The sequence below is a fragment of the Aegilops tauschii genome, chromosome 3 (genome assembly GCF_002575655.3).
Source record: "Aegilops tauschii subsp. strangulata cultivar AL8/78 chromosome 3, Aet v6.0, whole genome shotgun sequence".
Classification (NCBI taxonomy): domain Eukaryota; kingdom Viridiplantae; phylum Streptophyta; class Magnoliopsida; order Poales; family Poaceae; genus Aegilops; species Aegilops tauschii.
This window is the reverse complement of record NC_053037.3, coordinates 64645187-64657225: the sequence shown is the minus strand read 5'-3', so window position 1 is coordinate 64657225 and position 12039 is coordinate 64645187. Positions and strand designations below refer to the sequence as shown.

Below are 12039 nucleotides of genomic sequence, written 5' to 3'. Positions count from 1 at the left end.
ACCAAACATGACATGCAGTATTATTAATTAGCAAAAAAACATTAAGTTCTTTCGTTTTCCCCTCCACCTTGGTCGCGGTGCGCAATAGGGCTGCAAACGAGTCGAGTTCGAGCGAGTTGGCCTAGGCTCAGCTCAACTCATACTAAAATTCGAGCGAGCTTAAAATGTGCGAAGCTCAAGGTCGAGCTGCAGAAAGTAGCTCGTGCTCAGCTTGTAACGATCTCGAGTCGATCTCGAGCTAATTTCGAACTAAATAAGATGATTTTTAAAATTATTTTAAGGAAAATTTTAAAGCAAGATAGACCACAACACAATAAAAAAATCTCTATAAATTCGACTTATTCTTTCTCAAGTGAAGACTAGTATTTAATAACAAGAAATCATGGATAGAAGGCGATGAAGGTGCGCCAGCTCTCAAACATTGACCAAAATGACAAAATATTGAACACACGGTTGCCCACGTGATGAGAATAAATTTTCTCCATGCTTAATTTCCATGTTTGCTAGTAGGTAAAGTGAAGCTAAAAATCGTACAGAGCATATACAGAAATGAATGATCCTAATTCTTGGCAATAGATATGAAGGTTATTTAATATACTTATATGATATCGAGCTATCGAGCTAAAATTGAGCGAGCCAATGTTGGCTCAAGATCGGCTCGTTTCTTAATCGAGCTACATAAAGTGTTCATACTCAGCTCATTTCTTTTCGACTCGATCTCGAGTCAAGCTAAAATACGAGTCGATCTCGAGCGGCTCACGAGCCTCGAGTTTTCTTGCAGCCCTATGCGCAACCTAAGATGATTTACACACCTAGACGTTAGACGGAGGGAGTACTCTGCACTTCGGCATGCACGCATGCCTTGATTTGGTGTGGTTTCGTGCTCCCAATTGGGTGGCTTCCCGGCCTCCTAGCGCCTCCTGTTGCAGTGTATCAGCGAGTCAACCAAAAATAGATGAGGCAGCATCTCGAATTGGGGAGGGCGGCAGTGCCCTCTCTTTTGCCGCAACGGCTGCATCCGACTACCTCCATCTCGAATTGGGGCTCCGCTTAATCTCCAGGTCTTGGATTTTTTTGTTGCAATTTCCTTTCTTTTTTGTTTGATTGATCTTAGGCAGAGAACTCAATTCGCATAATCGTCATGCATGGCTCGGCAGGACGTGCTCATGGAGCGCCAGTCGCCCGGCTCGCCGGCCTCTCCGGGGAAGCCGTCGGCACCGGAGCTGCCCGAGCCTTATGCGGAGATGCGGCCGTTGGACGTGGCGCCGGACGAGGAGGCCGCGGTCAAGCCCGACCGGCGGACATCATCGGCGTCTTCTTCTTCGTCGAGGGCGTCCTCGAGCGGGTGCGTTTTCCAGGTCGACGCGTCCGAGATGCGCACCCCGTTGGTCGTGGCGGCGGCGGACGGCGACGACGACCATGCCGACGCCGGTCCGGCCGCGCCGGCGAAGTTGCCCGAGGACTGGGCGTCATTTTCGGAGCGGTCGACCGGCGGAGGCACGGTGTCGGCGGCGCCGGAGGCCCAGACGATGGCCAAGCCGGCGGTCGAGGGCTTCAACCCGGACAGGATCCCGGCGTCCATCTTCCAGCCCAAGCCGGGGGCGCAGGCGGACTGGAGCATCGCGTCCAACGAGTCGCTCTTCAGCATCCACGGCGCCAGCATGAGCATCTCCGACGACCTGTACGCCCCCAGCAGGTCCCACTTCGACTACTTCTACGACGAGGCCATGGCGGCCGGCGGCGGCGGGTTCACGGACGGGAAGCTGCCGCCGCTCGAGGAGGTGCCGGGCAGCGCGATGTCGGACGCGAGCGAGGGGAGAGCGATCCGGCGGCACGAGAGCGGCTCCATCGGCAGCTCCAGCAACTTCTCCTTCGCCTTCCCGATGTACGTACGCCCCGCCGCACGCACGATTTTCTCTCTGCCATGACCGACCGTGCTTGATCGATACCGTTACATCCGCAGACTGGCGGAGCCGTCGACGGGGACGAAGGAGAGCATGGGCGGCTACCAGCAGCTGCAGAAGGAGCACGAGCAGTCGCCGCCGCGGCCCTCGAACCGCAGGTCGCAGTTCGAGGAGATGACGACGGAGGAGGAGCGGCGGCCGCAGAAGGCCGGGTGGTGCTGGTGCGGGGAGTGCTGCGGCTGCTGCTGGTTCGCCTGCTCATGGCCCTCCTGCTGCTGCCAATGGCGGTGGCGGTGCTGCTCCTGCTCCTGCTCCTGTCCGACCTGCTGCCAGTGCAGCAGCTGGTGCCTCTAAGAGGTGGCGAGAGCTACACTAGAAATGGCGGGAAGAGAACACAGAGCTGATCTTTCAAAAACCATAGGTGTTGTGAAGGGAACAGTAGATGAGTAGGGAACCAGCGGGGTAAGAAGGATTCAGAGATGCAGTGTAGTACATTGTTGACAGGGAATTCAAAGTGCAGGCATGTACTGTTTTGTTAGGACAAAGCAAAAGGACTTTCAGAAAGTATTTAGCAGGTCATATGCATCATACAAGTACATAATCTAGCAAGACAACCATACATTGTTCTTCATGTTGGAACATTTTTCCACAGGGCTACGGCACATAGTAGGCACACATCCGGCGATCAGCAAATGTGCCATGACCAAACCAACAGGCTTCAGAAACTGTCGAAGACGGTGATGCGTCGACAAAAGTGTCGCAGGCACTGCTAGCTCTGCGATTCATGATAGCCTTCGAATGAAGTATGGATGCAAGGGTTACTGCCAAGTACCCCATCGCCATGTGATCTCCGGAAACCTTGGGAGTCCCCGAACAAATGGTGGCCAGACTGATGCAGCAGCTTGACGAACAGCATCGCTGGTATCAGCATGGAAAAGAACAGTCACCTCGCACGACGGCGCGCTCACACTAAGCAACGGCACGAACGGACAAGCAGTGATGTGCGATGCTGGTAGATGGACCAGAAGTTTCTCCAAACGGCCTGCAGACTCGTGATTCGTGCAGAGGCATAGGAGGCTCATCAGTACACATGAAAACCTTGGTGACAGCTTCACTTCAGTGATTCTGGAGAACAATTGGACAAGGTAGTCTGGCTTCACCTCATGGTAAAGGTCTACGCAGTTCACAGAAACTGGTAGCTCAAGATCTAATGTCCTGATCTCCCGATCACTTGCAAACAGCTGCAGGAGGGACTTCAGATCCGAGGACTCGATTCGAAGATTTTTCAAACTCGCTAGGCCGTCAACTTGGACAGTTGGACCGAGTTCATCAATGGTCAGCTTCAGAGTAGACACGGAAGGAGTGTCTAAAATGAGGATCTCTGGTTCAACACACTTCAACTCGAGATGAACCAAGTTCGGCGCATGGATAGCTAAGGACCACGGAGCATTTGATACCTCCCAGCGGAAAGTCTTTACTTGAGAGAGGTGAATCTTGGGGTTTTCGAGACCCCCGACTCCGATAAGATTGAGAATCTGAAGGCAAGGGAAGCATTCATTCAGCTTGCTCAGGTCCTCGTCATCGAGTCTAATGAATTCAAGAGTCAGATGGGTCAGATTAGGCATTATCTCGAGCCCATCAACAGACAGCCATGCATTTTTCAGCGCCAGTTTGAGCAGATTATGACCTGCATACACAAAATTTAATCTCAGATCATTACAAGCAGGGTTTAATTAACTGGGTAAATATCTGGTACCAAATAGACCATCATAAACTCAGTGTGACAGATGCAGCCTTAACTACACAAATTATTTATATATATATATATATATATATGAATATGGTGATAAACTGATAATAGCACTACTTGGTGAGATTCCACATTGCAGCGCTATGACCCAAAAATGTTTTCATCTATGACCCCAAAATGTTCTACTTGTGTATCTTCATTCAAAGATAATAAAATGGTTGGAAAGTTCTCTCTAATTAAAATTGTGTTGCTGCGGTTCTGCCAGGACGAGAGTAAGCCAAATCTTAAGCCACTGTAATCTACCTAAATATCGGTTTCAAGCTTTAGACAGAGCAAAATCAACATGATCCTCTAAAAAATGTAAAATCTACAACTGACATCTAAGAGACCCAGAACTTCAAACCAATGAGCAATAGAGTTTTAACAAAAACCAAGCCCCCTAATGGAATTATTATTTCTAGAGCCCAAAATTGATAAATGAGCAAACGGGTAAGTTTCTAGAACTGCACAGGTTAAAAGACAATCTTTTTAGAGCATTACAGATTATAATTCAACCAAGAAACAGTAAACTTTGTGAATAAGGAGCATAACTTCAGCTAAAAAACTTGTTCCGACGTGACAAGCTAACTCTAGCAGGATAATACATTCCTTGAAATGAAACAACTTTTCAATGCAGAGAACATAAATATTGGCAGAGAGAGACTGACAGAAGTGCGAAATGACAGGGAGCGCCTCCGCCTTCCGCCAGCATGACTGTGGCCAGAAGTCAGCGATCTCCACCTCCTGGAGGGCAGGTCCTGCGGCTGTTGTAGCCCACGCCCGCACGGAGTTTCCACTGGTAACATGCAGATCATCAGCCTCGTCGAACTCCCTGTCCTCCACCCACGTCGCTTCATCGGGGCAACCCTGCCCTTCGGACGCAATGATCACAAGGGAGCGGAGGTGCGACCCGAGGCGTGACGCGAGGTTTCCAGCGAGTGTGTGGAAGGCGGTGCCCTCGACCCCTCCCCCACCCTTCCGAAGACCGGGTGCGCGGCCGGAGGCGTCGAGGCGGATGCGGGGGCACTGGTAAGCCACGGCGAGGAGCTCGCGCGAGGCAAGGCGGCACGATGCGATGTCTCTGGTATGAGCGACGCGGCCGAGGATGTCGGCGAGGATTGATAGCGGGAGAAATTCGAACGGGTCGCCAGCCTCTGACATGTGAGCCATGAAGGTATCGGATAGGGTGGGATCAGATGAAGGTTTGCAAAGTGGGATTGCTGAACAGCTTCTTTTCTTTTTTCTTTTCCATTTCCCATCATTTCCGTTTCCCGTTTCATCATGTTTCCGTTTTGAGTTTCTATCAACGGTTCGTGTTACAGATGATCCACCAATGGGATTAGCATCAGTAGGTGTTGTTGGAGCGGCAACATTCTCCGAGTGAGAAGGATCATCGCTGATAGTAGCACGTATGCCTCTTGAAAAGTTGGGAGATTGATCTTCAATAGGATCAGGAGAGACAAGTGCGATATCACCCGAGACTAGACCCTCGGTGCCAACATTCTCGTTCACTTGAGTGTCCTGGGCATCCTTTGAATTTCGAACAGGACAGACATGTACATTATCATCCGACACTCTGGCTTGACTTTCTTTAGCATCCATTGAATTTAGAACAACCTCTGGAACCTGACCTTCAGATGCAACAGGAGGATTCTGCTGATCTCGGACCAGATCGACAGGAGCTTGATCAGGACGTGGAACTTGATATTCAGTTGTACCAACAGGATGTGGCTGGTCTCGAACTTGACGGGAAGAAGCATCCACATCAGTCTGGCAGTTGCACACGAGTGATGAAATAGCGTCAGAAATGTCGGCTGCCATCAAGGAGAAACGTTTCTGTTGAATTATTTCAAACTCTTCGGCCCAGATAGCACGATGTTTTTCGACAATTGAATTGATAATAGAATGCACCTGATTAAATAAGAAAAAGAACTGTAAGAAATATGTATAACAAAAAATTTGAACTCATGAATCCTACATAACTGATTGACAAAAACTTGGGACTACAAGCATTAAAAGATGGCCAGTGAAAATGTTCTGAATATAAGACTAACATGAGTAGAAGAGTTGGAGGTTTCAGCTTGGGGGCTTGACGAATTTGGCCCCATGGACTTTGCGGCCGAGATAACCTTTCCAACTGCACATTCAACAGAACTCCGCACCGCGGCATCAACTTCAGTTGTCTCTGACGGCATCTTCACGATATGGAGTAAATCATATATTTCGGAACCAAATGATGCACACAAATAAATACAGAAAAAAAAATCAGACGATAACAAAAGTGAAGCAAGAAGATGTGAAAGAAGGTAAAACGAAGATTGTAAACCTAGATTAGCATTAGCAATCAGACAAAAAAAAGTGAACCCGATAGCTCTCCTACCCACGTTCGATCCGCAGAGAGGTCTCATTTCTACCTAAATAACGTAGAGTTAAGGGAGGGAACTTCCCCTTTTAACCACATTTTTTTTAGATTAGCATAGCAAGCACAGATAACTTTACAGCTAAAACTCGGCATGCATGTTTTGGGGTCTCTCTATGCTGTCAGTTTGAGTCACAAATATACAATCAGTTGATACGTGGCAGATATCGAAATACTTACAGCCCACAAAATTTATTTTTTAAAATAATTATAACAAAATCATTACATAGAAGTGCAATCACATTTATCGGTCATAGGCAAGGATAAGCATGCAAGTAATGGGTGACACACAAATTACTCAACTGCATGAAGATCAAGAATTGTGCTGCAAAATGACGAAGATACTACACAATGTAACCTGGGGTAGGTCAGTGCATAGTTGCTTAAATTGCTTCAGAGCGGTAGCCGGGCAATTGGAGAACAAACACAAGTTTCTTAAACGAGCAACCAAAATTCCTGCGTAATCCCAAAAATGGATGGTAAGAAAGCTATTGCTACTGAGATGCTAACGGGGTTCCATTTGCTTAAACGAACAACAGTCTCTTGAGGTTCCTTGTCACGAAGAAATGTCCCCTGAGCTAGCAGTAAAATTGCATTATTGCAAAAATTTGTTACTCCCCTATAAATAGCATATGGAGGCATTTGACTCGCAGTCAAAATACAACAGGAAGTGGTCGAGGCTGTGGATCGGTGAATGCGTTTACCAACTCACCGTCGGGGGAAGGGGGGGAGTTGAAGGAGGTTTCCGAAATCGAAGCACCAGATGGACGGAAACCTAGCAGCCCGAGAAGACTCGACGGTGGGGGAAAACCCGGAGACCGAGCGACGACGCCTAGGCTCCTCACAAGGGCGACGGGCGCGAAGATCCGAACGCCCCTAGCGCCGACGAAGACGAAGAGGAGACAAGCTAGGGTCGCCGGCATTCGTCGCCGTTGGAGAGATGAAACCGGCTGCTGTTGAGTGGGAGTGTGGGATTGGGGAAGAAAGGATACAGGATACTGCAATGACTAGAAGTCCCGGCGCGCACCTTCACCTAAAGCCCACGTGGGATGCCAGGCGTCCAGTCCCACCCAAACCAGCCTAGAAGAAAAATGGTTGTCTATCATTTATTTATTTTTTGGTCTTTTCGTAGACTGTTATAAAAACTGTGGTGAAATAGGTTTACACCACAAAAAATGCATTTTACATCACCTTAAACATTTTTTAATAAAGATTCAAAATTTTAGGTTTCAAAAATTCTGATAATAATTATACACGTATATAAGGATGTAATGACCCAACTTTGTACTAGCTTTATAAAGCTAGTACAAAGTTGGGTCATCTATTTTGGAACGGAGGGAGTATATGTGTGTAAACTTTCACTGAGTCATCTATTTTGAAACGGAGGGAGTATATGTGTGTAAACTTTCACTATGAGATACCTTGAATTGCAAACTCTGCAAGAGAGTGAACGGTGCATGTGCTAAAAAGCCACATACTCCCTCCGTTCCTAAATGTAAGTCTTTGTAGAGATTTCACTATGAACCATATACAGATGTATATAGATGCATTTTAAGTTTAGATTCATTCATTTTGCTTCGTATGTAGTCCATCTAATGGAATCTCTATAAAGACTTATATTTAGGAACGGAGGAAGTATTATTTTGAGTGAACACTGTATGTGCTACATATTTATTATGTTTGTGCTAAAAAGCCACATATTTGTTGTATTATTTTTGTGTAGCTTTCATTTCAACATATTTCATCATGAAATTGTATACACATGTACATTACACATTTGGGTATATGTATTTTTTCCAGTATTTTTGAAACATAAAAGTATGAATTTTGAATTGTTCAAAATTGAGCCTGAACTCCATTTAGCAGTTTTTGTATTTATTACGCATCCCTCTCACGAGCCTTGGCACAGCGACAAGGCTATTGTCCTGTGATCACGGGTTCGAGTCCTGAAAACAACCTTTTGTAGAAATGTAGAGAAAAACTGCGTACAGAAGACCCAAAGTGCACTGGGCTGCCCTTTGTACTCAGCCCTCTCACATATTCTCACCAAATAGTTGGTCAATTGGAGGATGAAGGATTGCTTGATAAGAAAAAAGACAAATCAATTCTAGCCCACATTTCATTTGGTAGGGCTACATGGCACATGGACCAAATATATCCTTTGCATACATGGGTTACACTTGCCTACAAAACAATTTAGAAAAGAACCAGCATCAGGCAAGCATCTTCAGCAATATTGCTTGATATCAGGAATTTAGTGTTTTGATGAGTTTGACTGAGACCTTTTTGATATCGTGTTGAACGATCCAAAGAATCGTTAAGAGGTGCACCAAATGATAAGTCACAACGGGTGCCTCCACCACTACAATGGAATTTTGGAAGTAACAGTAGTAGCGTACCTTAACCTCCCATCAGCTTAGCAGCTGATTTAGGGACAAAGTGCAAATATGTATGGTTTTAGTTTGTAACACAGCATGATTACTGATCATTTTTGTTTCTGTTCCATAAGCTAGCACGCAGAAACTATATATACTACTAGTTTCTTATCTTGGAACATCTGTACACAGTGGTGCCGAAACAGGCCCTATACACAAGCATATCCGTGGTTTCTACCATAACATACATAAGCACACATTAGGCATTTTGAGGCCATCAACAAATGTGCCATGACCAAACCCAGTTTCACACACTGTTCAAGACGCTGTTCCGTTAACAAAAAGTGTCACAGGTACTTCTAGTTCTGTGACTCTTGATCATCTTCAAACTTAGTATCTATATAGGATTACTGCCAAGTACCCCATTGCCAAGTGATGTCTGGAAAACGCAGCGGCCAAGAGGATGCTGCAGCTTGGCGAGTGGCATCACTGGAATCAGCATGGAAAAGAACAGTCACCTCGCACGACGGCGCGCAGTTGTTAACCAAGGGTATGAATGGGCAGGTAGTAAGGATGGATGGTGGCATATGAACCAGAAGCTTCCTCAGACAGCTTCGGCAGTCATAACTGGTCATGGAGAACACAATGCGCCTCATCAGTTCATATGAAAACCTTGGCGACAGCTTCACTTCGGTGGCTCTTGAAAACAGCTCAGGCTCCACCGCTTCGTAAAGCTCATTGCGGCCTGCAGAAGCAGGTAGCTCGAGATCTAGTGTCCTGACATCTCGACTCTCTGAAAACAGTCTCAAGAGGGAATTTAGATCCGATGACTCTATCCGAAGGTTTTTCAGATTCACAAGGCCATCAACTTGGACAGTAGGACCAAGTTTATCTATGGTGAGTTTCAGAGTGGACACGGATGGAGTATCTAGAATGAGGATTTCTGGCCGTACGCACTTCAACTCAAGATAAACCAAGTTAGGGGCATGGATAGCTAAGGACCGTGGAACATCTGATACCTCCCAGTGGCAATTCTTCAGCTGAGGAAGGTGAATCTTGGGGTGCTTGAGCCCCCCAACTCCAATAAGATTGAGAGTATGAAGGCAAGGGAAGCACTCATTCAATGTGCTGAGGTTCTCGTCATCTAATCTAATGGACTCAAGTGCCAGATGAGTCAGATTTGGCATTACCCTGAGCCCATCAACAGATAGCCATGCCTTTCTCAGCCTCAGTGTTGAAAGATTATGACCTGCATGGCCAAAATTTAGTCTGAGATTCATGCGGTGTCAAGTTAACCAGTTAAATTTGTAGAATGAAACAGATTATAAGACCGTGCATATGGCGGGTGTGGCCTTGAATGTGCGAATGGCATATATATCTGATTACATTGTCATTTACTAGATACTGAAACAAGCAATATTTGCTTAGTTAGTGGAATTCCCATACAGCTACGAACCAAACAAGTTCTACTTTCTGGTTAAAACTGGGAATGGATGTGAATAAGCTAAATTCCTGGCAATGTTATCTACTACTTCAGTGTCACATCAAAATCAAGCAATGTCCTTGACTGAAAACTAACAGCCTGCAAGACTCAAATCAATGATCAACAGGCTTAACATAAACTGGTCGCCTGCATATTGCAAAAGAGAGGTGATTCCATCAAATCTCCTTACTTCTAAACCATTTGATTAGTATTTCAGCTCCGTGATTATACACAATATACAAGCCTAAAATTCTCCTGTTCCCAGTGGCAGCATTATTTCTGCACAACACAAATAACTACACACTTAGCCAGAAACAGAGTTTACTAATCAAGCAAATCAATTCTTCAACATGTTCTCACTTCTCACTCAACTTTCTTATATCTAAGAAAACAGTTTTTAGAGCAACTCGCTGTATCATTCAACATATAAATTCCTGGCAATGTTATCTATTACTTCAGTGTCACGTTAAAATCAAGCAACATACTTAACTGAAAACTAACAGCACACAAGACTCAAATCAATGATGAACAGGCTTAACAATTCTCCTTATTTCTAAACCATTTGATTAGTTTTTCTGCTCCGTGCTTGTATGCACTATACAAGCCTGAAATTCTCCCGTTTCCAGTGGCCGCATTATTTCCACACTTGAGCCAGAAACAGAGTTTACTAATCAAGCAAATCAATTCTTCAACATGTTCTCACTTCTCACTCAACTTTCTTATATCTAAGAAAACAGTTTTTAGAGCAACCCGGCATATCATTCAACATATAAAACAGTAAATTTAGCACAAATTCCAATTGCAACCGAAATGTACTCCTAATTTTGAGACAAGAGGGAGAGACTGACATAAACGGGAGATGACGGGGAGCGCCTCCGCCTTCCGCCAGCACGACTGCGGCCAGAAGTCGGCGATGTCCACCTCCCGGAGGGCGGGGCCAGCGGCAGTGGCCGCCCACGCCGCCACGGACTCGCCGCTGGTGAGGTGCAGATCGTTGGCCTCGTCGAACTCCGCGTGCTTCGCCCAAATCGCTTGATCGGGGCAACCATGCCCTTGGGACGCGTCGAGCGCGAGGGAGCGAAGGTGCGTCCCGAGCAGCGAGGCGACGTTCGCGGCGGCCAAGCGGAAGGCGGTCGCGCCGTCCCCACCCCCGCGCCCGCGGAGGCGGCGCGCGCGGGCGGCCGCGCTGAGGCGGACGCGGGGGCAGTGGTAGGAGGCGGCGAGGAGCGCGCGCGAGGCGAGGCGGGAAGCCGCGATGTCCCCGGCGTCCGCGACGCGGCCGAGGACATCGGCGAGGATCGCCGAGGGGAGGGAGTCGAGGGGATCGACGACGTCCGACATGTGGATGCTGAGAGCCAGAGACTGGTGTGGTGAGTGAATACGAAGATTTTTATTTTTGGGGGATTTGATTTTATGCCACAAGTTACTTTGCTCTTTGACAATTTGCCACTAGTTACATAGTAATTGATTTTTTGCCACAACTTAGTTTAGACTTTGATCTTTTACCACTTTTTAACACAAAAATAATCTTTGCAAATGATAGACAAAATAAGTGCACAAAACAGAGGACAACTATACCCTTGTGAGTGTTTGACTCTGACATAGCCAGCCTCTTCCTCAGTTCTCTCACACTCCGCCACGGGAACCAGCCCGCGCGCGTGCCACCGGCCTGACCTGGCAGGGCGCCGCGCCGCCACCGGCGAGCACCCACCGCCGTTACGCCTCCTCGGCCAGCTGCGCCTGCGCCCGAAGCACGCCCAGCATCAACGCGCGGCCATGGCCGCCGGCCACACTGCCGACCCACGCCGCCGTCCTGTGCCACCTCCGGTCGCCTCCTTCCGCGCCCGACGAGCCCCGCCTCCGCGCCGAGGCCGGCCACGCCCGCGCCCGAAGTATGCCCAGCACCGTCGCGCGGCCATGGCCGCCGGCCACACATCTGGCCCATGCCGCCGCCTACACATCTGGCCCATGCCGCCGCCTTGTGCCACGTCCGGCCGCTTCCTTCTGCGCCCTACGAGCCCTGCCTCCGCACCGAGGCTGGCCACACCGCCACCACCTCGAGCCGGCGC

The 12039-nt window shown here is 47.8% G+C and overlaps 2 protein-coding genes across 3 annotated transcripts; one reads left to right on the top strand and one right to left on the bottom strand.

Moving 5' to 3' along the window:
• The first annotated feature begins 1145 nt into the window (after window positions 1–1145).
• On the top strand, window positions 1146–2258 carry LOC120975565 (uncharacterized). Its single transcript, XM_040402198.1, has 2 exons — window positions 1146–1885; window positions 1964–2258. The coding sequence occupies exons 1-2, from the start codon at window positions 1146–1148 to the stop codon at window positions 2256–2258; spliced, it is 1035 nt and encodes a 344-aa protein (XP_040258132.1).
• A 176-nt stretch (window positions 2259–2434) lies between these two features.
• Window positions 2435–11345, bottom strand: LOC120976470 (F-box/LRR-repeat protein At4g29420). Of its 2 annotated transcripts, XM_073510029.1 has the most exons (5): window positions 10819–11345; window positions 9678–9736; window positions 5748–5888; window positions 4362–5604; window positions 2435–3591 (listed from the first exon to the last, which is right to left on the bottom strand). In XM_073510029.1, exons 1-5 carry the CDS (start codon window positions 11309–11311, stop codon window positions 2723–2725), a joined length of 2805 nt encoding a protein of 934 aa, XP_073366130.1. In that variant the 5' UTR covers window positions 11312–11345; the 3' UTR covers window positions 2435–2722. The 2 variants fall into 2 exon arrangements, with proteins under 2 accessions (XP_073366130.1, XP_040259437.1); XM_040403503.3 differs by lacking the exons at window positions 9678–9736; window positions 10819–11345 and adding an exon at window positions 6825–7128.
• Window positions 11346–12039: the final 694 nt, after the last annotated feature.

Coding starts and splice junctions, on each gene's coding strand:
- LOC120975565 (XM_040402198.1), top strand. CDS start 1,146: ATGGCTCGGCAGGACGTGCTCATGGAGCGCCAGTCGCCCGGCTCGCCG. Junction 1,886..1,963: donor TTCTCCTTCGCCTTCCCGAT/GTACGTACGCCC, acceptor TTACATCCGCAG/ACTGGCGGAGCCGTCGACGG.
- LOC120976470 (XM_073510029.1), bottom strand. CDS start 11,311: ATGTCGGACGTCGTCGATCCCCTCGACTCCCTCCCCTCGGCGATCCTC. Junction 5,889..9,677: donor TATCTGTTGATGGGCTCAGG/GTAATGCCAAAT, acceptor CATATCGTGAAG/ATGCCGTCAGAGACAACTGA. Junction 5,605..5,747: donor CCTCCAACTCTTCTACTCAT/GTTAGTCTTATA, acceptor TTATTTAATCAG/GTGCATTCTATTATCAATTC.